Here is a 26,677-nt window from a genome sequence, read left to right on the forward strand (position 1 = left end):
GGGCCATCTCTATATTCAAGTAACTCATACAGAACATTGTGGAGAAAAACACACCTCAAGTTTTTTGCCTTACTTTCTCTATTAAAAAGAAGAAAAAAAAACATTTAGTTCCACATAAAATGCTGCAAATAATTCTCAACTAGCGTTTTATTTTGAAAATGTAAACCGGAACACCTGAGTTGCATTATGTCTCTTTTCACTTCTCCGGTTGTGGGAAGGTGGTCCTGGGCGAAAAACACCGTCCAGAAAAGCAACCAACGGGGCAACTTTGCATGTTTTTGTAGTCCCTTCATCTCCAAAACAAACTATTAAACTTCGGAATTGATACAAACTGTCGCTAACAAATGAAGTGACGGGTTTGACTTTGGTTGTCCTCGGGAATAAAGTTGGGAAACTACGAGGTGAAAATGGAGAGCCCAGCTGAGTGAGAGTGGGGTGAGGAGGCTGGATTTGGCAAAGTTGGGAGTCCTGCCCTGCTGCTAGCGGGCTAGTTAGCATGCTTAAACACTTCTTCAACACGCTATTTCGGATAAGTAATGAGGTGAGATTGCAAGTCACTTTTTACACTTATGTAATGTCGGGGTTATTTGTTAAAGTTTTTAGAGACTGTCCTGTTGTTACCCAGTTTTACCCAAAAATAACGGTTGAATTAGTTTTGGGCTAAAGAAAAAAACATTGAAATGAGTAGGGCCTGGCCATTTTTCAATTTTGACTAAACTTAATGCAGCTGTCCCATTACATTTCTGATGTCATGGTTTCTTCAGCGTGTAAGGTACTTTGACGTATGTTTTTAGGGATGTTTCCAGTTAATTATTTGTTATTACTGAAAAAAAGTAAGTTGACAAACATTTTGTACTGATAACTTTAAACAATATACCAAGCAGAGTTCCAGCATTTGATACTCGGATATAAGTGACCATCTGTGATAGAGCAGCTATTTCTCACAACGCCAAAGCTATCTCTTGTTTTCTTGGCCATTGCAAAACATGTCTGGATAGCTATAATCATATTTTGGCAGGGAGTTTAACAATATGGCCTCATCACGCAACTGCCATATAAAAATGGTGTGTAATTAGTGCTAAAAATTATCATTGTGTTTAGGTCCGTTGCTTTTCTGCCTTTTCAGTGATTGGCCTAATTGAGATCTGCTATCATGTCAGAATTCAGCAATGCCCATGTGTGAGCCTAACCATAATCACTCAAGTTTCATATTTCATTTTGTTCTGCATTTCAGAGCTTCTCTCTGCTGTTCTCCAGCCTGTGATTCTCCAGGGGAGCTGCTTTATCTGTGGCAAGACCCGCTGCTGACATTGCAGCCTTCCCCAATGGATTGGAGCGTAGTTGATGATCTTATTTTCTGTGGAAGTTCTGCCTGAATCTTTCTGCAGTTCTCTTAAAGGCAGCTGCACTCAACCTTGTTTTATACAACCTCTCTCCCTCCGCTGCCCGGATCAATCATTTTTGTCCCTTGAGCATCCATACTAGCTCATGCGGTTTTCTCTCAAACATTCGACATATTACGCCATCTGAGATGGGGCCCTGGTAGGTTCTGCAAGGGGCTTGAGGTACCCCCTGCCTGCTGACTGTGCAGCCTGTCTGTGTGTGCTAGACCCACCGGCACAGGCCTATCAAAAGAATACTGTAACAAAAAAAAGACAACCAGTAATACAGTACTTGCTGATGGAGCCTAGACACACAACTTGCTTGCCCAGAATATGTTAACGAACTCTTGGACTTTTTAAAATTGGACTTAAGTGGATGTATCGGGTGTATTCATGAACTGTGACTGCTGATGCCAGCTCATTGGGACTTGAGTGGGTGTAATCGGCTTTATTCATGAACCCTGTCTCTGAGTGTGGCTACAGCCTGGATGTTGGATGCCCTGAGTGTGTTGAGTCAGCTGTTGCGGTGATGAGGCAGGGCTCCTGGTGGCCTGTGTGGCTCGCTGGGCAGTGGCCCAAGGTGATGTGATGGGGTGCAGGAACAGTAAGGTCCTCCCTGAGCCTCCAGGGGATGTTCAGTTGGACCTGGTCAAAAAGGTCAGTAGGACAACGTCGTTACCAGTAATGGTAATAATGTTGTTACCGCCACAGTAGGGCTGCTCGATTATAGGAAGAAAAAAAAAAAAATAAATCAGGATCGCGATTATTTTGGTCAATATTGAAATCACAATTATTCAACACGATTACTCATTGACTTTTGAAAAGATGTTGCAATTATTGAATAAAAAAAAAAAAGTCTATAGTGTGTAGTCCCTTAAAGCTTTAGTGCGTGACTTTTTGATATTAATGAACGTCCGTTACATTCAAGCCATTGCCAAATGAGTTGCTACAAAGCTGATTAAGACTATCAGCTCCACACAACTCCGTCTGTATTTCTCAGTATGGCTGTGTTCAGAAGATTGTGGCGTCCGGTGACTTTCCTGCGCAGAAACTCAAGTGAAGATAATTACCTCTTCTGAAGAGTCCATTGTGTTTTTTTTTTTTTTTTTTTTAATCCTCCTTGGCTACTAGCGACTGTGTGGAGGGGGGTTTTGCGCGATCACGGAAGGCTTGTATCATGTGGATGTGCCGACAGGATCGGTCGGTCTAAATTAACTATAGTCTTAAGAATCTGTACGTCGTAGGGCTGGGCGATATGGAGAAAATCAAATATCACGATATTCCAGCTATATACTGACTATGTTTACGTGCATGCACCAAAATAGTGTGATGTTAAAACAAATCTGCAATTCCTTAAATAATATTCCCCTCAAAATGTTTCACAACAGATTTTCTGAGAAAATTGAGTTAGTAACTCTGTTAACGTTTGTCGTTCGGCTCTGGTTTGTACTTTGCGTCTGTGATGTAATGTGTTCCTGTATCTTTCAGGTTGATCCTCCCCAACCTCCTCATACAGATATCTATAAGCACTTCATACGAGGCAATGGCACTCGGAGCAAGACGGATGGGGCCATCGGAGGGGAAGGTGACAAGGCTGACTCCAGCTCCCCATGTCAGGCCCAGGCGGCCACTCCCACCGCCCCGGCCCAGCCCTCTAAGGACGCGCCCGATCTGTCGGACCCCCAGCGTAAAAAGGTGGCAAAATATCGAGCGAAGTTTGACCCCCGGGTCACGGCCAAGTACGACATCAAAGCTCTGATAGGCCGCGGGAGTTTTAGCCGGGTCGTTCGCGTGGAGCACAAGAGCACCCGGCAGCCGTACGCCATCAAGATGATCGAGACCCGTTACCGGGAGGGGCGAGAGGTGTGCGAGTCCGAGCTGTGTGTCCTGCGACGTGTCCGTCATACCAATATAATCCAGCTGATGGAGGTCTTTGAGACGGCAGAGCGCGTCTACATGGTGATGGAGCTGGCCACCGGAGGGGAGCTCTTTGACCGGATCATTGCTCGCGGCTCCTTCACGGAGCGCGACGCCACGCGGGTGCTGCAGATGGTGCTGGACGGCGTCAAGTACCTCCACACTTTGGGGATCACCCACCGAGACCTGAAGCCGGAGAACCTGCTCTACTACCACCCTGGCGCTGATTCCAAGATCATCATCACCGACTTTGGTTTGGCCAGTAGCCGGAAGAAAGGAGACGAATGTCTGATGAAGACCACCTGCGGCACGCCAGAGTACATCGCCCCGGAGATCCTGGTCAGGAAGCCCTACACAAACGCTGTAGACATGTGGGCACTGGGGGTGATATCGTACATCCTGCTGAGTGGAACCATGCCCTTCGAGGACGACAACCGCATGAGGCTCTACCGGCAGATCCTCAAGGGGAAGTACAGCTTCTCTGGAGAGGTGAGGAGTGATATGTGTCACACACGCTCTCTCTTTCTCTGTCTCATATAAACACACAAGCAGACTTCACCCGTATTTGGAATGCATTCTTCACACCGCATAAGGCTTTGTCAACAGATTTCCGAGAAGTTCAGCTTTTCTCGTGAGGCGACGTTGTTCAGACACACACACACACACACACACACACACACCTTCACACGTCTAACTTCTCTCCTCACTAATCATCCCCCAGTTCACATCCATATCTATCTCCTGTTCCTTTACGTTTTACCTTGCTGCGCTCGCTCTTGTGTATTTGTCCTCTCTATATCAATGTGTCCTCCCTCTCTGTTTGTGTGTATGTGTGCACAATCATTTATTACTCTATCTGTGTATTTAGTTGGAAGAATGCTGAGTAGTCCATTCTTTTGTTTCATGGCGTGGGATGTTTATGTTGCCTGTGCGCTTTACAAAAGGGGCCCCTGGTTAATGTTTGCCCCACATACAGCCACTGCAGAGAAAATAACAGCTGAGTAGTTTTGTAATACTTTAATTAGGAGCAGTTGAATCATCTGTTTTCTTGGAATGCGTCCAGATTTGAATTTCTCAAGTGTCTGACAGGCTAAGATAAGGTCAGATGGGACCCATTAATGATTGAATTGATTTAAATCACTTACAGGGAGCCTGTATTTTGGCCGAGGTTTGCAAATAGTATAGCAGAGCTGCTGGATGAGTACTAGGTATGGACAGCAAGTCTTCCTTGAATTAGTGAGAGAACCTCTGACTGGAATCAACCACTATGCGTTATTTGAGAGATACAGGGGTTATTGAGTTGGATGTTGTGGTTCGTAAACGTACGGTATACTAGCCGCATCCAAGGTGGCGCGCGCCATCGTGACGTCAAAATGACGTAATATCCTGCCGGCGCGCCCGGATTTATTAAGCGGAAACGGGAGGCCTGAACGAGTTCGCTGACAACCGGATGCCAGGACTCTCAGAGTGACTGCAAGTCTCTCTTGTAAACTTACTGTGTTAAGATGAGTTCTTTTATGGCGAATGAAAGGCTTGATCCGACGAAGTCATCTTCTTCTTCTAGTTCGTAGAAAGAGCAACGTCGGAAGCCTTTGCTCATTAGCGCCACCGCTGTTCAGGCAAAGACTGCAACTAGTGTCGCGAGCACCAGCGCGGGTATAAATAGTCACGGCGATCCCATGATGTCACATACTCGCGCGCCAGCTGGGCTGCGGTTACTGTAAAACACGCTTTAGTTTTCACATAAAAGTCACGTTTAAAAAAAAAAAAAAAAAAAAGGAAGATTTCTTATGAGAGCAATGACGGAACAATCTTTATTCTCTAGCCCCTTTCACACGTTATCTAGACGTTACCCGGAGGAGCTGTATGTGAGAACGTAATTGTCCGAATCTGTTGGACTGGACCCGACATTAAACGGACTTTACCCTGCGAGTAGAGCTGGGCGATACGGAGAAAATCGAACATCACGATATTTTTTTACCAAATACATCGGTATCGATATTGTAGGGTTGACTATACTAAAATGTACACAATGAGATTTTTGATAAATGATCATCAGTAAAGTGGATATAAGGACTAAGTGGTTAAAGGCGAATAACAGAACAGCTAGAACAGTCTGGTAAGTTCATAAAATTACACCACTTTACTGTAATGCAAGACAGCACTTGCAGTTGCGATATTACGATATCCAAAATTTAAGACCATATCCAGCTTCATTTATCCATATCAATATAATATAGATATATTGCCCAGCCCTTACCTGCAAGATCCCTACTACAAAATCTGTGTAGTATCTGATTGAGCCTATGTTTTTTTTAATTTATTTTTTATATAAAATTGATAATAGCAGCTATAAAGGTACCCTTTGGAGTTTTTTTTTGTAAAGAAAGAATTTGTACTTACATTCTCACCAACATGCATTGTGTTGTAGCCTTGAGTCCTGACAAACGTGTGACGCATTGCCGTTTTTTTAAAAGTGTTTTAGATCTCGCGTAGTTTACGTGCATGTTTGCAAGCTTCTTCCTTTGTCGGTACTACTTTTCTGGGCACGTTTACTGTCTCTCATTGGAATAGCTTGTGCATTTGCGTCCTGGTGCGCATTATACAAACAAAACAGGGACCCACTCATAAAAAAACATTGCTCCATAGTGCTACTAGTGGTTAAAAACTCCACAGGGTACCTTCTAACTGCTCAAAAATGATCATAAAACGGCAACGTCAAATGGCTAAATGCTTCAATCAAGCACAATGTACCACTCTAAACGCAAAGGGAACATTTTACAGTGTTTCCCACAGATTAGAAAGCAATTTGTGGCGGGGGAGAGGGGTTGGTGGCCGGTCGTCCAGTGCCAGACCGGGAGGAGGGGGGAGGATACTTATTTTCATACAATCAAGTATCAAAAACTGAGGAGGACACACTGTTGGATGCTGTCCTCCTCTCCTACTCTTTTTTTTCTTCCAATGCCTAACAAATCTATCTCTTTCTCTCTCTGACCCTGTCTTGCACTGGTTGAAGCCTGAAAATATTGTAAACAACTTAATAACATAACTAATTCCACTGGTCGGACTGTTCAGCTCCGTTTCAGACTGCTACCTCCGGTTCAGGCTGGTCCTCATCCTCAACACGTGCCTTTTTTCAGTCGCGGAAAATACTTTTCAATTTCCATCTGGTTTGAAGCAGCAAACATTCAGTGTAAGAGTAAAAAAAAATGACATAACATTATTTATAATACATTTATTTGATTCACAGCCACTACATATAGTGTTTTGACCTCGACAACCCAACTGCAATTTACCGCAATCTTGCGACTAGTTAACTTTCTAAAGCAGGCGCAATCGCTTGTTTGCCAAGAGTCGGGCCGGGACTCCGACATTAACACACTGACAACATTGTATTCAGAATCTAAAATATGTGTCTAGCACTTTTTAATGTGTGATTGTGTAAAGGTGTTCACGAGATACCAACCTTTCGTGAACTTGTGAATTTCGCCGGCCGTCTTCTCTGGTTTTCATGGCGACAGACGCTGTGTGTGTGTGTGTGTGTGTGTGTGTGTGTGTGTGTGTGTGTGTGTGTGTGTGTGAGTGTGAGTGAGACGCAAGTGACAGTGACAGGAGTGTTAGCGAGAACAAAGCAGGGATTCGGGGGAACAAAACGTTTTTTTCGTTTCACATTCTAAAGCACAAATAAACACACACACACACACACACACACCTCGGTACAACCCTGCGGGACGGCGCCCCATTGCCGGATTTTGTATGAATGCATGCAGAGAGCTTCATTCTGTCGCTTCATGCTTGTGTCGTTCAAACAGACCCACCGACCATCAGCACACAGCAGAGGAGAGAGATAAGGAGCAGGGGAAACACCCGAAGCACAGAAAAACAACACAGCGATGTAATAACCCATTTCTCAAATGCTGCTGCTTTGTATTAAAATACGCTACAGGATGCCTAGTGTGTCGGTATCAGCTGCTGAGGGGCGTGACAATGCAACTGTATTGGGAATGAGAACTGGCTGCCCACCTTGCGCACTTTTTTATAAGCTAGGGGTTACACACTCAGTGGGGCCCAAAGGCTCTTTGCCGCCCATAGAAGTCCTGCACACAGCAAAATAAGACGAAAAGAGAAAATGCAGGAAGAGTGCAGGGTCGGAGGCATCCAGCGGCATAGTGGTTAAGATGCATACCATATAACTGCAACGACCCCGTTTGGGCCGGGGACCTTTCTTGCGTGTCGTACCTCTTTCTCTCGTAGCCATCGGTGCTTCTCATGTCACTTAAATTGCCCCCTCGACTCCTCCACTTGCCTCCCTTCTTCGCGTCTTACGGCCGTTTTACGGTTGTGCGCAAACTCCACGCTACGGCGTCGTGACCCTTTTCGGAGTTCTGCGTCGGGGTTGAACGTGTTTCTTTGCATCGCGGTGCATTTCACCGCCAGAACGCTAGAGGGTGTGTGTTTTCCGAAGGGGTCAAACGCGAAACTCTTTGTTTACTTGTGCGTTGGTGTGTGCCTCGAGCCGGCGTGCGTGCGTGCGTGCGTGTGTGTGTGGGGAGTGGGTGGTAGAGCGAGGGAGAAAGTGAGAGAGTGACGGCGATTGTTTTCGCAGCAAGTTGTGACTCTAGAGGCATAGTGAGAGAAACAAAGTGTCTCCCCTGTGCTTCCTGACCGCGATGGGAAATCTGTAACAGGAAAAGTTAACCCTCTCCTTGATTTCATGTTGTTTATGGAGAAGGAGAACCAGGAAATGAGTCGGGGGGAATGCAACGCTACAAAGCCACAGCCGAGCGACGTGTAGTTACATTTTTCGAGAGGTGCACGTCAGGCTACGACGGCCTTCACCGAGGAGGGACAGAACAACTTCCGGTTCAGCCGAGGACCGAGGAGTCGAGGAGCTATGAAATAAGGGCCATGAGATGCAGCCCATGTTTCCTCTCTGTTGCTGTCACATAATGCCGAAATATATATATGCTGTGTTCTGCTGTAAAGCTTGTGCGTTGATTTACAGTGGCTTTAAACGTGACTCGCACAACTAGAATTATTCATTTCATAAAGGGGTAATTTTGTCTCTCTGTGAGGATGCAATACAACAACTTGTATTACATCACTATGCATGGCAGTGAGACCTGTGACCTGTAGTTGGGACCCGGTACATAAGAGATGGAGCTATGGTGGGGCAGACTTGAATGCACTTCCCATAGGGACATGTCTTTACATCTGCGATAAATAATGTTCACATTTACAGCTGCAGTAAGAAGTGATCATAGCCCGGAAATTGTCTTAGGTGGAGGAGAAATGTATGTCTGAGGCTTATATATGGCTCATGTATCTTTAGCCAACACTGGTGATTAGGGTTCCAAAGGGGTGTAAATTTTCCGGAAACTTTCCATGGAAAGTTTCATGGGAATTAATGGGAATAAACTGGATATTTTTAATATTGCTTTCCATGGAAAGTTTAGCTGGGGAATTTTGGAAACATTCCAATTTGGAAACTTTCATGGGAATTAATGGACATTATGGGACTTTGGATGGGATGTAGTCCTTGGGCTCAGATGCAGTACTGTCTTCAATCAGCTTCAATCTACTGTAGAATGTTGGATTCTAGAAATGATCTGTGCAGCGGGTGTGGCCTCAATAGCCCTGCAGTAGGCTAAGTAGTAGCCCAAACCATTGACCTTTAGCTTAACATATGAAGGTAGCTAGTGTGCTGCCTTTGATTTACTATGGTTATGGTTATATGCATGTTAAGCTAACCATCAGCACTGTCTATTGTTTCCAGCCTATCAAGAACAAGTGGGCTATACAACTAAAACACATAGGTTAATAGCAATGGGTTATGTATTAATCAGGTTGTTTTAACCAAGATTATGCTGCAAGATGTTTTTTTTCAACAACATTTAAGTTCCCTGTTATAGACTAACAGTATAATAACAAGCAATATTGCAAATATTCAGTTTATTCCCATTAATTCCCGTTTATTCCCGTTAATTCCCATGGAAAGTTTCCAACTTTTGCAACCCTACTGGTGATTTACCTGTTGTGTGAAGTTGGGGGTTAGTTGTCTACTGGGAGACTGAAAGCACAGCTGGTTGCCAAGCAGGACATCATGTACAAACTGTGTGTGGAAAGGCATGCAGCGCTGATATTCCCAATTCCTGTCTAAGTAGGGGGTAGAGTTTGACTCCCTACCAGTCACTCATACTGAATAGAGTCCGTGTCTCAGAAAGAGAGTCGTCGTCGAGAACATTTGCTTTAAAGGACATTTTACGCTACATTAGATCTTTTGGAAACAAGAAAATCTGTTCAAGCAAAACGCATGCAAACAATCAAGAGCCCACACCCATTATTGAATCTGACCATATCAAAAGACCAAGAAGACTAACATTGAATATGGAATAAACCAAACGCCTAACATGGTTAAAATGACCGAGCTTTTTGTCAGTTCAGTGTGGACTTTCCTCAATAGACATTCTCACCTTTATGTCACTCTGCTGCCCTCTTGTGTCCAGTGGACAAAACTGCACTGACACAATTATTTAAAGTCTCTCTCTCTCTCTCTCTCTCTCTCCCCCCCCCCACCCATTAAAAGAAAAGTGGTTTATTGTTTGTGCACTTGCTGTGTGTTTGTGTCTGTGTGTGCAGAGTTTGACGCTAAAAGGCTGTTGTCACAATCTACTGAAGGTGAAAAGTTTCTCTGTACTCACCTTAAATCAGACTTTAACGCGTGTACGTGTTTTTTTTGACAACTGGTTTGGAAGACCATAATCCAGTATGCAATTTACACAAGTGTGATATTAAAACTAAACCTCCATTGCACCTACACTGAGAATGGACTTTTCAGTGAAGTAGGAAACGTCTTATGTCCGGCAATGAAACTTCTGGAATGAACAATATTTGCATATTCATAGTTTTCCGATTTTCCTCAGTGAAGGAGTATGAATTAAAACCATAGCCAATAAAAATTAGATTAGATTACATTTTATAATAAGAAGATCTTGTACTAGAAAAGTATTTTCCTCTTACTCTCTGTGTCTAAGCCTCAGCTCGAACACACACACAGTACAAACCACTGGTTTGTACTATTTAGTGTACTGGCATCAAAAGTGCCATGTAGTCATTGTGTTAATTTAGAGTCTTGTCTCCCATCTGTCCCCCCCCCCCCCTCTCCAGCCGTGGCCCAGCGTGTCAAACCTGGCCAAAGACTTTGTGGAGCGGATCCTGACGGTGGACCCCAGCGAGCGGCTCACATCTGGCCAGGCCCTCAAGCACCCCTGGATTGTCAGCATGGCCGCCGCCTCCTCCATGAAGAACCTACAGCGCTGTATCTCTCAGAACCTCCTGAAGCGGGCGTCCTCGCGCTGCCACAGCACCAAGTCGGCCCAGTCCACTCGCTCCTGCCGTTCCACCAAATCCAACAAAGCCCGACGGGTGCGAGAGAAGGAGCTGCGTGAGCTGAACCGTCGCTATCAGCAGCAGTACAACGGCTGAACCAGCCTGGACCTTGACAGCCTGCGACTGTAGCAAACAATACTTTTGAGGAACACAGCACTACAATGACAATTAATTTTTTTTTTTTTTTTTTTTTACAATGACTACCACCATTCGAAGTTGCTGCCAATGCTTCCAAAAAAATAGGACAATGGCCTGACTAATTCCCTGGCTAACAGAAAAAGTAGAACTAAGGTTGAAAAGTAACTGCTGCCAGTTGGGAATTCTTCTGGCAGCGTGTCTCCTGATGAGCACCAAAAAAAAGGGACGCACCAGAAAAGTTTTGAACTCCAAAGGGTTACATCATCTCTCCATCCATTCCTTCACTTTTTCTCTGTCAGGATGGTGCCTTCCAACTCGTTTGCTTTTGTCCTTTCAAGCCCTGTGTCTCTACATATTTATTTATTATTGTTGACGTGATTATTAGTCTCCATTCAAATGGTCACTGGATAATGACCTTCCACGAGGATCTGTTGAACAGAGTTCTGGGTACTGAAGTTTCTAAGAAGAAAGGAATACTTTTAGAAGAGGGGGGAAAACCAATTCCTCTCACTCATTTCTGATTGAAAATTGCTGTGAATTTATTACTGTACTAATTGTGCAGACTTTTGTCTTAAGATGTGGGTAATGCAAGCACACTGCAACAAAACCACACCCTCGACGGTCAAAATGAAGGCGTATTTTTTATTAATCAGTTCTAAGCTCCTCTAATCTTGCCATTATTGCTCTGTCAATATCATTGTTCTAAACCTGTCTAAAGGTTGTGAAGCTGTGTTTGTGTTAAATCTTCTGTATTGTATTAGACAACACACAGGCCACACAGCCCCGCGCCCAATGATTTTTATACATTGATAGATTCAATCTTGCAGTACCTGCTACGATCCCTTCAGGGCGAAGAGGCAGTATCCTAATCTCTTTATAGAAGTAAGGGGCCATTTAGGGTGTTATGTGGTTTACAGTTGCATTGTTGGTTACAGTGAGAATGGCACATGCAACAATGAAGGCAAAGATCTTTGCTGCCGGTTGCACCAGCTCTTTGTAAGTTCAAACTTAGTATATTCAATTTATTGAATTAGTCAGTGTGTTAGAAGTGTTTTCCAAGTGGGGATTTACACTATCACTAATTTAAAGCAGGTTGCATCACACAAACTAGTTCTTCTTTCTTGGAACCTAGTTACTATTTCTTATTTTTTTTTTTTTTCAACAATATTTTTGTTGACCTTTAACATAACATAAATGTACATAATCTTTGACAAGGGCAGTAACCCAAGTGGACTGGTTAAAAGAGATAGAAAGTAAGTAAATAAATAAACCTAGTTCAATAACCGCAATTTGGGAAAAAGGGAAAAAAGTAAATAATCAAAAATAAAGTGAGCCTGCTAATACATGACCCGTTCAAACTGAAGAGTAAAAGAGTTATCTGATGCGACACTTGATCAAAATTCTGTTTAATAATGATGTTAACTGGGAAGACTTTACATTACATTTCAGAAAATAACCTTAAATTACCGATTGTTATGCCAAAAACAATAATAATTTTAGCTAGATTAGTATAATCGGATCTTTCCCAACCACTCAAAGCTGCATCAATACTCTTTAACAATGTTCTCCATGTTTATAGATAGAAAATACGTTAATAATAATAATAGTAAATGATACTGTTGAGTTTACGATATTGTTGGCCCCCTAAAACTACATTTTGGAAGTTCTGCTACAGCTTGTGATGCTACAGTGACTTCCTGTTTCCATACACATTACTAAAGTCTTCACGGGCTTAGAAAAGTCTTTTAAGTTTGAATGGTGCAACCTGATTTGGGAAATCACCAGTTTGAAACTAGCTAGTTAACGTTGGTGGTAACTTATTAATGGATTTACAAACAGCTGGTGCAACCCAAGCCCTGCCGTCTTTCCTAGCCGGCCTCTGTTTCACCAACATCTGTCACTCAGTGGGGTTTCTCCTAAGACTCTTGCCGCGTTCTATTTACCTCGCAACTCGGTTTTAACGAGGTCAAAGTCGTGAACACGCCCCCCTGACCTCGGATTTACGAGCTCGGAACTCGTACAACCGCGCAGTAGCCCGAGTTCAAAATCCAACATGGCTGCCCCCTGTATCAACAGTTGTGAAAAGTCTTATTTGTGTCACTAAATCAGTCGTTCGCACAGGCATGTTCAACTTCTATCTGTGGACATGTTACGCTGTTTGCACGCACAAAAAAGCGGCGTAATGCGTTGTTATCAACTTGTATTCCTAACAATGGCTAACCGGACTAGAGCTAATGAAAACAATGAAAATCCGACTTTTTAAATAGATTTCAATTCAACTTGGGTGTGACGTCATTCCCAGCTCCGGCTTCCGAGTTCCGAGGTAAATGGAACGCGGCATCTCTTACATTGGTCTTGTTAGCATTCAGCAACAACATAGCAACATATCCATTGCCATGCTGTCAATGTGATAGTCATTTCAACAAAGAAAAACGTAACATTTTTTTTTTTTTAAATTTTGCAGCAATTGTAAGGGGTAGATACCCATTTAGTACAGAATATGGAGTGATTTGACCTGGGTGCATTCCAGAAAGTTTAGACCGAAGCTAGTGGAACAACGGTTAAAGTCAGGGTTGGTAATGTTGAAAAGCTAGCAAGATGTGAAAGTAGTATTTGTTGCTGTCGGTGTGTAAAGACCATTTCAAACAATATATTAAAAAAAAGTGTATATTGGAACAGTTACCGACCCTGCCTTTAGGAGAGGGAGTGTGTCAGCATTTCCTTTTAGTCTCCAGCGGTTGGAGCTCTTAGGCAGAAAAACAACCATTCTTAATGTGTTTACTACACTCGTGACCAAAAATGAAGGAAACCACTGAATATAATGTTGAGCATGTAGAGGTAAATCAAATGATCAGTAGTGTGTGTGATTATAAAAGATTCTGAATTACAAAACCTAGCACGTGCAATCTTATGCTTAAGTTTTCCTAAGTGTGGAAAGGCTACCCTTTTTGTAAGTGCACTTAAATCAGAATAAATTCCACAGGCTTGCCTAGAGATGAACCCTAGTTTGTTAAATCCACAATATTGATGTGATTATTCAATATTTCCCAAAAGTAGCACAACTTTCTTTTAAAAAAAAAAAAACAACAAAAAAAAAAAAAGTGAAAAGTTATTCGTCTTTTGTAGCTTTTTTTTTTTTCTTCTCCTTTTTATCTGACAAAGCACTTAATCTATACAGTTAAATAGAATTTTGTTTTTAAATTGCAATCGTACTCTCTATCGGACCTGTTCACTGCGGGGTTTTTTTGTATTATGTCCCTTCGGATCACTCCCAGACTCCCAGGTTGCTACAGTGTGGTCTTTACTATGAGTATTTTGCTGTGATCTACCCCAGACTTATAAAGTGTGTTACTGTTGTGAACTTTTGAACACATACTGGAAACCTAACCGAGCCATGTCAGCCGACCTCAGTTTTTCCTTTCTTTTTGTCTTTTGTCCTTTGTCCTTTGCTTGTTCCAGGATGCTCCGTCATCTTCCCAGTTTCCATGATGTAAGTCGGATTTAAAATATATGTATATTCTCTTGTCCTACTGCTGTTATCTGCCTGATGTCTCACCTCTTGGTGGGAGAAAATTTTTTTATAAAATACTTTAGGTGAGGCTAACATTGGAACTGGTACTGCTACACTCCAATATTTACTCCATCTACATTTTTGAGAGATACTCCACCCAAAATATATCAGGCGCACACCCCGTAGGCTTAAAAATGTGCATTTAAAAAGTTTCCTTCTTCACAGAGAAAACCGCTGTGGTCATCTTAAAAGAAAGAGATTTAAAAGGTGTCATACTGTCTGCCACATGCAGTATGGTGAGGTGGCCTTAGTTCTGGTAGTTAGTTCAATGATTGCTCCTAGAGCATATCATCTATGTGAAATAAACATTTGTAACCTGTTATAAAATTTCAACTCTAAGAATCATAAAGTAATCATTTGGACTCAAAGGAATGACTGTGTTTGAATTAGCAACATCGCTGAGTGCCTATTGTATACCATGTTCAATGAATAACCAAATCAGTTCATTAGCAGTTTTGCAGAATGCCAGCACATTTGTAAAAGTGTTTCCTTTTTCATGTTTTTTTTTATATACAGTACCTGTGTGATTTTTATATAAATGCTGTCCTAAATGAAGTAGCCAACTCATCACTGTTACCTGAAAACAGTGTTTTTTTTTTTTTTTGTTATTGTGTGTCTAAAATGAATGATAACACTTTGATTCTTCTACCATTCTAACTTTTTGAAACGGTGAGTTGTATGTGCCAATAAAACACTCAAACCTGATTTGCCAGATTGAATTTTGACACTATTCTCTTGTTTGGGATTGGTCCAACAGGACACATACGTTCACCATACCTAGAGATTGGCATGGTTTTATTTCAGTTAGCCTAATAGCTGGTTTGATTTGCATTGAGAGGTGATTTTATGGAAAGTACCCCATGCCAATCTCTAGGTATGGTGAAGGGGATGTGATGATGTGGGGCTATTTTAATTCCAAAGGCCAAGGGAACTTTATCAGGATGCATAGTATCCTGGATCCATGAAATAACTGGCCTTTAAAAATAACAATCTGCCTGCCTCTATGGGAATTTAACATAGGGGTGTACTTACTTATGCCCCCTGTATTTTAAGGAAGAACATTTATTTATTTACGATACATTGTTCATTCACAAAGAAAATTGGTGTCCTTAAAGGTTGGATTTTTCCTCATTTTTTTTAATTAAGGCATTAAGATCAATTTCCAAAAGATGATTTTTTTATTCCTCTTTTTAGTCAACTTTAGCATGGGTGTCCTAATTTTTTCACATGACTCTATGTGTAAGTAAGTAAAGACCCAGATTCTTTTTTTTTCTTTTTTTCTCAGGAGTTGGTGGAGACCAAAACAGAGATAAAGGGAATGTGAATATTGGACATATGTGTTGCCTCAAAATAAATGATAATGTTGCTCTGTGTTTATTGGATGAGTACATGGGCAACTATTAGCATGTTAGCCATAGCAATGCATGTCAGAATTGTGTGTGTCAACTTGTTGTGGAGTCCTTCTGCGCGCAAATGGCCAAAAAATTAAATGCTCTGCAGCTTCAAGATTGGTAGGCTACTTGTTAGTACATGGACAAAGACCTTTCTGGCTGCCACAAGCACCCATTGTTGTAATAATGTGTGTGTTAAGGTTTACTTTATGCTAAACGCAAACCCGCATTAGCCCCCGCATCTTTGAATCTGTACAGCATATTGAATTCAACCAAATGTATTGCCATTTCATTTATATGCCTTAGCATATTTAACAAAACCCAAACATGCTTAAAATAATGTGCGGCCTTACTACACATTACAGCATATGACTTGTTGAAATCTACTGAGATATGAATTGTTTTTTGGATACACAATTACAGTTCATTCACAGCTGATGAAAGTAAGGCTGACTGGTAATGAAAACAACCAAACTGCTTATAGCATCCCATTGTATTTTATTGTTAATAAACTGGAGCAATAGCCATTTAAATGTCTAAAATACTTACTTTTACTTTTAAAGTTGAAGTACTACAAGCTGCAGAGCAACTGGCCATACCACCACGGTTCAATCCAAAATAAAATCTAGTGATAGTGAGTACATTAATATATTGGGTTTGTATCTTACATTACAATTGGTGAAATAAGCATGTTAAATCGTAGTTTAAAATGATGCACTGCTCCTGTGTCCGTCTTATTTACAGTCCTGTTTCCTGACAGTAAACAGCGCCCACTGCTGGCAAAACCGCAGCGTGACCGGGAAGGCTGGACTAAAGTGGTAGCTGGAGGCCCGATGGGTTGCCAGGTTTCATACAAAGCATTAGTTTACACACTAAGATCAAATGTGCATTTGAAAGACAAGAGGAAAGGCATCATGATTACGTGAGTTACAGTTTCTACGAAAATATTACTGGAAAAACTGCCATCTTTATACGATATTATCTTAAATGTATGGATGAACTGGATGAATGTATGGACTGTGCTCGGCGGTTTAGGAGGATAAGTTAACTACACCTGGCAACCCGTTACAACTAGACGTCAGTGCTTGCTCTGGTCTGCGGCTGTAGCTTTAGTGAGTTTGCTGCTAGCTTTTGTTCGGTGTAGAATAAACTACCTACCGAGTAGCTACCCGCTTATCAATACATGGACCGTGAAAATACATACAGAAAACTGTGACGTGTGAGACGTTGTTCAGCTCGGTGAGTATAATCAAAACACAAACCACCAGCAGATACTGTAAAATATTACTAAGCTAGCTAGCTAACGCTCTTACTGTAACATGCGTTAGACTGCTGGGTCAAAAAAATGCCTAAAGCATGTCTTGTTGTTTACAAAACCTATTTGAGATGGCTAACGTTAGCTAAGTGTAGCTTTCACGACATTAACACGTGCTTTTATGGTTTACAAATAACGTTAACGTTATTTACTGTCGACATAATTGTCTTCAGATTTACTTAGCCTCACCCTCCAGCATGTGTCTTCTGATGCTTGCTTTGTTTTTGCTGATAAAGTCGTCATTTCTGTGTGGCTACACGGCTTTGTTTTGTCATTTGGTTTACTTAGCTAACGTTAATTAGTAAATGTTTCGCGTTGGAAAGCAGTAACGTTAAATTGTTAATTAATTCCATGGCCCTACCGACGCTGAAATGACGCCTTATGTTATGTTACGTTAAATCCTGGTTACACTAACGTTAGATCTTGAATGCACCCTCTAATGTAAACTAAAGGCATTCAAACGCGTGTGTTTGGTTTGCTCAGGGAGTTAACCACGAACACTAACGTTACATAGAACAAAACGAAGTCTGTTTCATTAGTGAAAAACACATAGGAAGTTAGGCTGTTTTGTGCCCTGCATAACAATTATACACTGTAACGTTAGAAAGATTTCTACATGTCTATCAACAAAACAGCTGCTCTTTCTCTCCAGTAGTCTATCTTTCTTATACTTATTCCTGCTTTGGTATCATTGTTTTTGACGGAGGGAGGGTTTCTAATGAAACCGGTACAGTTACACCACATTTCTACTAAAAGTAGTTTTTCTAAGAGACCCTTCTGCTAACATTCAACGAGCCGACTCCACTTAACTTCCTGTATATTGCTAACACTGCTGGGGATCCCTTCTCTTTCCTCCAATTGTGGTGGGGGTCTTTTCCTAGCTACTAATCTATATTTGCCTGGAGGATTGAAGCCATGTTTGTGGCTTGGTGTTATGTTGACACAGGTATCCCCAGCCTGTCTTTTACAGCCCTACCCTAACCAGTGGGGCTATTTTTACAGCCCTTGGTCCTAACCAGTAGTTGTTAGCTGTATTGTTGTCTCACACGCGGGCAGGGATCCTGCCCGGAGATGGAACTGGTGATTAAGCCCCCCTCCTGTTAAACTAGACTTAATCACATTGTCTACTCATCAATCACTTGTGTAGACCCATAACTGCAGATATGATCTACTGAATCATTAATGTTGAGCAGGGGTAGTCATGTGACTATCCACACATAATGAAATTAAGGATGAGGATTTTGTGTAGCCTAATTTCTTGTCTTGCTTTGCCAGAACATCCTCAAGGTGCTGCAGAGGAGGGTCTGGCTAGTCCACATAGCATTCCGGGATGGGAGAAAATCGTACACTGGTTTATTGACATTTCTTTAAACAAATCACAATCACAGGAAGGAACTTGTTTTGGTGGAATGTGTATGTTGTAAAAGTTGTTTTAATCGCGCGAGAGAAAACTCAGATTGGACAGATAGTCTAGCTAGCTGTCTGGATTTACCCTGCAGATATCTGAGGAGCAGTTAACCATAGTCCCCAGTCCAACGGCAACGGAGCAATCCCGGAAGTGGAACATTGTGGATATAGACTATACAATAAAAAAAAAAAAGACAATATCTCTGGTTCTCTGTCCTCGTTCTGTGCAAACATTCAGAATTGTTTACAAAAAACTTGTAATTTCAAAAACAGGCTGTTGAAGTTAGCCTGACAAGCCAGACCCACATCAAGATGTTGGGTCTGGGAACTCACCATTGGCACGGCTCAATCTGAGGGGCGGGATAAACGGTTGTCTTTTCAATTCCCTCTGCACTCATAGCCAACCAGAGCAACACTAGTTGTTAGACTAAACTTTTGCCGTATCCGGTCGGCACATCTTCCTTTTTTAAGAATGACTTCAGTGCCGTTCTTTGTTCTTTTCTCAAAGAAAAGCTTAACTCCAAGTCTTCCAGAGTCGCGGCCAAAGCCGATTCAAAAGACCGCTGTTAGCCAGCAACAACAGCAGCAGCCACCGTCTTTGTTTTCAAGTAGCAGGGAATTCACTCGGAACCGTCGCAACTCTGCCGTCATTATGTTAAGCCCGCCCACCGACTCTATACACGACGTGATTGGCCTGACTAGAGTTTGGTTTTTCCAGCTCGCAAGCCAACGGAGAGTTGCTAGACTGACCCCGGCTGCAAATTACATTTGCTGCCGCTAGGGTGTGTCTAGATTTCTAGGCTATGTTGAAGCAACATATTTGATTAAACTTTGGAATGCATTTTTGCAAAAGAATGAAGACTGAGGATTTCGTCACACACGTCTTAGTTCCAGGAAACGGACATTGGCGATAAGACATGCATCCGGTGGAATTTCCTGCGGCACCCGCGCAATCCCGGAGGTGGAAAGTCAAGGATATAGACCAGTCCCTCCAGGATTTCGCGGCCTTTTTTTCAGATTGTTGCGGCCACAAAATGCCTGATTTCGCGGGAGCTTTTGTAAAAAAAATTGCGATAAAAGTTGCGATGTCTGTTGCGGGAGACGGTGAAAGTTGCAAAAAAGTTTTTTTTTTTTTTTTTTTTGTATAGTTCTTTCAAAATAAAAAGGAAACTTGTTTTGAGGAGAATACAATTACTCTGTGCTGAGTTTTCCTAGTTACCTTACCAAAAAGGCTCAGGATGCTGTAAATGTTGGTATAATATGAAAATGGCTGGTGGATTTAAGACAAAAAAAATAATAATTTATTGAATGAATCAAATTTGACAGTGGATTGTTGATCTTTACATTGTTAGTTATTTCGCTGTACGTTTTGTTGGTAAATGAGTCGCACGCACGTCTCGTCTTCATATCAAAAACAAGGAAACGATCAACCCGTTCTCACTCCCGATTGGTCATTGGCTCTCAGAGTGCACGTGGGACTGCTGTGATTGGTTGAAGTCGCGGGGAACTTCAGGTTATTGGTCAAATGTGCGGAAAAGTTGCGTTGATTGGTCGAAATTGCGAGTCGCACCAAATTCGCGGTGATTGGTTGAATTGGCGCGGTCGCGAAATCCTGGAGGGACTGATAGACTACCTTTTTTTTGACTAATATAAACCTAATTAGTTTTGTTAATGTGTGCTCCAGTGTTTCCTGTAAAACACTTGCTAGTACACTACTGCAAAAGCATTGTCACCACTTAGCCAAAAGCCATGTTTACTGTATTTTGGCCAGACAGGGTACATCCAGTTCAGTCCTCTGCACTTGGGAACTTAATGCATAATATGAGCAACTTGCTGCTAAAACTTAGAGCCAGACAGATTTTCAAAGTTGTCGTCTCTTTAATACAGATTTGAATAATGTCGCACAATAAACATACTTTACCGCACATTTAACTTGAAAGGCCTGCTAGAATGTAGTTTAAAGGGTAACTTTGTTTTGTTTTTTTCAACATGGACCCTATTTTCCTATGTTTTTGTTTCTAAGTGGCTGATGGGAACAGCAGTCATTGAAATTGGTCCAGTATTAAGCAAGCACTTCCTATAGGATAACATTGAACCGGTTCGCGGCTGCTGTTTACAGCGTAAAGAAATTACCCTTTTTAAAGGCATACTATGTAACTTTCCCCTCTTCGGTCCCCCTACAGGTTGTCTCATTGGAATTACAGCCACGCGAGCTGTAGTTCCAATGAGACAACCTGTAGGGGGACCGAAGAGGGAAAAGTTACATATAGGGATGGGACCGATACCAGCGCAATTCACGTATCGGATTTTCCCGATCCAACCTGCGGAGATAGCCGATATCCATGAGCCATGTCTACGCTTTAACGTTGTCTGCTGAAATGACTCCAAAAGTGATTCCCGCCGGCTAGTCTGCTAGCTGGCTGCAAACTGTGGAATGGATTTCCTGAACGGAGGCGCGGCTCAATGAGACCCAGAGTTGTGAGACACGCCCCCGCTCAGGAAATCCATTCCGCAGTTTGCAGCCAGCTTGCAGGATAGCATTGTGGCTAGCCAACATGTCCGCTGTGTGGAAATACTTCACGCTGGAAACACCGCAGAGCAAGACAGCAAAATGCAATGTTTGCAAAGTCGTAATTCAGAGAGGCGGAAGCTCCCTCACGTCGTACAACACAACAAACGCAATCCAACATTTAAAAAAGCACCACGTGAATGGGCACGAGGATTTTTTTAGCCAGGGGGCAGAAAGACAACGGGAGCCGTCAGGAATCCCTTCTGGAGTCATCCCAGAAGCAAGGTAAACTCCAGGCAGACAACGTAAAGGCTAGAGGGATTACCGAGAAGTTGCTCAACTTCATCGTACTCGATGACCAACCGTTTGCGCAGCCTGATTGAACACTTGCAACCACGGTATAGTTTATCAGAGACTGCGCTACCTGAACTATACAGCTGAGTGTCAACCAAGTAAGCTGAGAAGTGAAAAGGAGTTCCAGCCCTGAGCTTTACTACAGATATTTGGACTTCAGATGTCTGCCCAATGTCACTGATAAGCCTCACAGTGCACTGGGTTGACTCAGATACACATGGCCTCTGTAGTGCGCTGCTTCAGGTAAAAAAAGTGCAGGGGTTCACACAACCGAGCTACAATCGCAACCTCCATTACAGACCTGTTAAATCACTGGGGTGTGTGTGTGTGTGTGTGTGTGTGTGTGTGTGTGTGTGTGTGTAAAAGTAAGATGTTTACAGTTATTGCACTTTTCTTATATTTCAAATACTTGACATTTTAAAACCTTGGTTTGTTGATGCTACAAGAGCCAGTGTACTTGATTTGTGCTGTTCAGATGCACACCGTTTTATTGATAGTGTGGGTGTGTGTAAGATGTTTACACTTTTCTTACATTTCAAGACTCAAGCGTTTGACATTTTGGCAATGTAATACTTATTGACATGACAATCAATTTGAAACCCTTACCGTTGCATATTTGTTTTCAGAATGGGATTTTTCCTGTTAACGGGATTTCCTGTTTTTCTGACTTCCTTTTCTGACCTTATAATTAACCTCAAGTTGCCTTTTGGGACATACATGCGTACATATCATACTTGCCTGTTGAGAGGAGTTTATTTCAGCATCATGTAAAATTAACAATGATGATAATAATATTAAAGCAGACACAGCTCTGGTATTGGAATAGTATCGGTATCGGCCGATATCCAAATTCAGGTATCGGGATCGGATCGGAAGTGAAAAAATGTGGATCGGTGCATCCCTAGTTACATAGTATGCCTTTAAGTATCCTAATATTTGCTAGTGTTACAGTCTCCATAGAGGAGACAAGGGCATCAACAGGAGAACCAGACTGCTTACATTATACTCAAGTGAGTCAATAGTTAAATGCAGGTTTAGATATTATCACCATACATTGGGGCGGAACAGAACCTAGACTTGTTTCTACACTACTGTGCCATGTAAAGCTATTTGTTTTTTGCTCTTGTCCTCATACTGTAGCAATTGCTACTGTTAGCACACACATATAATACTTGATGGGGCTGTTGACATGTTTTCGTCCTTTTGATGGTGATGTTTGATTTGTAATGACAGCCTGACAATAGAGCCATGCCTGCCTGTATAAAATAGACTACAGGAATAAAAACACACACACACACACATACACACATGCACACGCACATTGCTTACTGCATATCGGCACACTCGGCTCTGCAACATGTTGCACAGATGCTCTGCGCAGCAATAAAGCTCAGCAGTCAGAGAGCAGCTGGTTCATAGCACACAGTCATTGAGTGGGTTTTGGAATGCTAATCGATCAAATCATTCCCGAAAATGATTTCTTTTTTTTTCTTTCTTCCATTTAATGAAAATGAAGATGGGTGGGTGCTTAAATGTAACAGAAAATATGCGATGAATAAGAACAACAACAGAACACAAGTATTGGTATACAGTAGAGCTGGACGATATGGAGAAAATCAAATATCATGATATTATGTACATGCATAATGTAATGGTCAAAATTGATTATTAATACATTATACATTAATGAATGTAATTTACATTACGTGTCATTTAGCTGGCGCTTTTATCCAGAGCGACTTCCAATTAAGTGCTTTCAACCCTGAAGGTGCAAACAAGTAGTAAGTGCAAGTACATTAGCTTTAAATAAGCAAAACTACAAAGAGCCATATGAAAGTGCAGCTTCAAGAAATATATATATATATATATATATATACACACACACACACACACACACACATTCTTTTTATTTTGTAGGTTTATCCGAAGTGTAGTCGGAAGAGATGTGTTTTTAGCCTTCAGCGGAAGATGCGTAGGCTTTCGGCCATCCTGATGTCAGTAGGGAGCTCATTCCACCATCTAGGAGCCAGGACAGCAAACAGTCGGGATTTCGTTGAGTGATTAGTTGTCCCCCGCTGTGAGGGGGCAGCAAGCAGGTTGGCTGACGGAGAGCGGAGTGGGCGGGTTGGGGTATAGGCTTTGACCATGTCCTGGATGTATGCTGGAGCTGATCCGTTCGTGGCCCTGTATGCAAGTACCAAATACCTCGATATCGATATTGTGGCGATATTGTAGGGTTGACAATTGGTGCGTTCACAAAATATGCACACAAGTGAGATTTTTGATAAATACTCATCAGTTATGTTGATATAATGACTATGTGGGTAAAGGCAAATAATAGAACAGCTAGAACAGTCTGGTGTGTTCGGAAAATGACATCACTTTACTGTAATGCAGCCTTTAAAACCAGGAAAAGACAACACTTGTATCATATCTGGATATTACGATATCCAAAATTGATGACGATGACTAGCCTCATATATTAATATCGATATAATGTCGATGTATTGCCCTGCCCTAGTATACAGTACTATAGGACCTAAAAGCCCATCCTCTGTGTCCCTCTGGTATAAGGTAGGAAGCTGTTCCAGGCTCTGCAGGAAGGGAGGTCCTCTTACATAACCTGGGCTGGACTCTTATTCGTCCCGGAGCTGGTTCTCATGAGCTCTGGTGTTTAGCTTGGCGTGTGTGTGTGTGTGTTAGGGGTTCATATATCACCCAGTTCCAGGTCATTTCAGGCACCCTAGCTTATTCTTTTTGTGCTGGTTGGTGTTTTTGTCCATCCATAGTGCGATCTGTATAGGCCTACCCGGATGGGTTTCATTTCAGCATGAAGAAGTTTTTGATGAGTTTGTTTTTAAGCAGCTCATGGTTATCAGTTATGGCGTTTTTGGTCGCAGGAAACTGCCGTGACCTAATCGACACACACACACACACACACACACACACACACAGAACGTCGAAGGTGTGTTGTTTTTTTGACTCGCGGCATGTGGCTGTTGCCACAGCCAGAAGACAAGTTTTGTTTCAAAAGAAGCTGGAGGCAGCAAAAAAAAAAACACCACTGGCTAAACTATTTAAAAATGGCGGGTTTCTTCAGGACACCCCCGTCTGTCGCTAGCAATGATGACGCAGTGATTAGTGACGATTCTCTCTGACCAATCGGTAGTCTGCAGGTTTTTACGTCACCTTTTGGTATCGGCTCAGCTCACTTGGAACCTGGCCGGAGGTGGTACTAAAAAAAAGTACCTGTTAGCAGGTACCAGGTACTTAACTACGTAACTTTCCGCTCCTTACTGTATCTGTGTGTTGTCCGATTGTACGTGCTCTATCTAGTAACATTGTTGTTCCCCGAGGGCAGCACAAGCTCTTTATGAGTGGCTTAATGAGGGAGGAGTGGTTCACACTTTCAACATATCTTTGCACCCCCAACACCTCCTTTTTCTTCCACTTGGCACAGCAGAGGAAACGCTCCTTTCTCCGAACACTGCATGAGGGGATAGAAATGGCAACACCTAAACACTGGTGTTGTAGGTGTCAGAACATAGACACATTTGTTATCTCTGCAAAGGTGACGTTTTTCCCTCAATTTGGTTTGTTGGCAACAGATCTCAAAATCATATGAACAGATTTTCATCAAATTCCGATGGACAGATAGACCTGAGGCCAAGGAACGACTGAGTAGGTCTTGGTTGATAACAGTTAAGCCGGACTGATGAGGGCTGACGTAGTCATAGCTGCATTGCATAGAAGCTGGCAGATGTGCAAAAAGAAATTGCAGTGTGGTAAAGTGTAGCCATGGTTTATGTTGCCATGTATATACTTTCTTGAAGTGAGACTATGCTATTTTTGAAAGAAAGGAAAAACACAATTTATGTCTTTCACATGTAAAGTTGAACACATAAGTAATAAAAACCTTGCTCAATTCAATAATACCCTCAGTGGTTCTGCTGTTACAGCCTTATACTATTAGTCCGGCTATCACCAGACCAAGCTCAATCTTTTAAGGTTGAACATTAGTCTGGGGAGTCTGCTCTGTATTTTCTCTGCACAAGAGGCGTGATCAACGGGCATAGTTCAAATGACTCTGTACGCAATTGGATAGTCCTTCAACCAATCAGATCAACGATCCGGGTGACGTATTTTGCAGAGCGAAGGCCGGTCGGTAGTAAAAAAGAGAGAGGAAGAAAAAAAAAGCCGGTGGGTAGTAAGGCAAACGCATCCTTCGTTTGTAGGAATTGTTCCAGGGCAAGTTTCTATTCCGTTTTCAGAGAAAACTTGCCTTTGAAATCTTTTAAAACAGCAGCGACATTGGCATCAACGGGTTGCTGCGCTTCGGTGGCCGCCATGTTGAATGTAAACAAAAAGCTGCTTGGTCGCTTCTCTATCGTCATCGCGTCCAACCCGCCAATAGCGCGCCAGGTGGATAAGCAAGTTTGCGATTGGTTCCCGCAAATGTGTAACGGAAGCAGGATAGATAAACGTACAGGTTTCCAGCCTGAGCTGCAGGGAGAAATCAAATCGCCGGCAGATGGGGCTGGGTTTACCCAGTCTATTATGCTATTATACTGGTCGCTAATGTTAAACTGACATTACTGATTCAATTGGTGGACTCTTTTAATACTTGTGCTACTGTTTTGGCATGTACTATCCTGTAATAGCCACTTGTGTTTGCTGTTCAGCAAAGGTTAGCAAAGGCTCATTTTAAAATGTTTTTTTCTTTTTTTTAACTTCTGTTTATTATTTGATTTTCAGTTAACACCATTGTTAAAGATTATCTTTGTGTCTTATTTACTGCGACATATTTTCGAGTTTTATCGTTCAACTATAAGATAACCTGCCCAAGACATGTCTTCGTAACTGTTTAAAACTAATTTTAAAGTGTGTGGAAAACAGCAGCTTTAATGATGAATGGACTGATAAGCAGGCTAGCATTCGTCCTGTATGCCTAATTTGAAATAAGACAATGCTGTTGCAAAATAACCGGCATCATCATCAAGAATGAAGAACGCGGTGTCTTTCACGTGCATGTTAAGTAGCCACATGCATCTGTTTTGGTCTTATAATACATCCATAGGTTCACCGCTCCAGCGGAGAGGATGGTTCGTTTAGACAGCAGCTACGTTTACAAGAGTTTGTCCAAAGTTCAAGATTCGTTGTAAACTACTATAAACAGTTAGACTACAACCTGACATCTTTCATTGTAGCTTGTTTGTAAAAAGTCGCTATTTGCAGAGTAGAGCTGTGTTTGCACAGCGCGGTGGACAAGAGTGGACAGCGCAGACTGAAATATCGGTTTCTACA

General features: G+C 42.2%; 2 protein-coding genes across 3 annotated transcripts in view; both read left to right on the plus strand.

The window, feature by feature from the left end:
- The first annotated feature begins 208 nt into the window (after positions 1–208).
- pskh1 (protein serine kinase H1) lies at positions 209–15,045 on the plus strand. The gene is made up of 4 exons (XM_078257775.1): positions 209–541; positions 1,235–2,039; positions 2,871–3,788; positions 10,467–15,045. Exons 2-4 carry the CDS (start codon positions 1,971–1,973, stop codon positions 10,782–10,784), a joined length of 1,305 nt encoding a protein of 434 aa, XP_078113901.1. The 5' UTR covers positions 209–541; positions 1,235–1,970; the 3' UTR covers positions 10,785–15,045.
- A 1,816-nt stretch (positions 15,046–16,861) lies between these two features.
- The window catches only part of mbtps1 (membrane-bound transcription factor peptidase, site 1), a 42,935-nt gene continuing 33,119 nt past the window's right edge, over positions 16,862–26,677 (plus strand). The window contains exon 1 of one of the 2 annotated variants that reach the window (XM_078257777.1): positions 16,862–17,027. The gene's annotated coding sequence lies outside the window, so the exon portion shown is untranslated. The remainder of the gene's footprint in view (positions 17,028–26,677) is intronic. The other variant, XM_078257776.1, reaches the window with a different exon arrangement.

Source organism: Sander vitreus, chromosome 8 (genome assembly GCF_031162955.1).
Source record: "Sander vitreus isolate 19-12246 chromosome 8, sanVit1, whole genome shotgun sequence".
NCBI classification, from domain to species: Eukaryota; Metazoa; Chordata; class Actinopteri; order Perciformes; family Percidae; genus Sander; species Sander vitreus.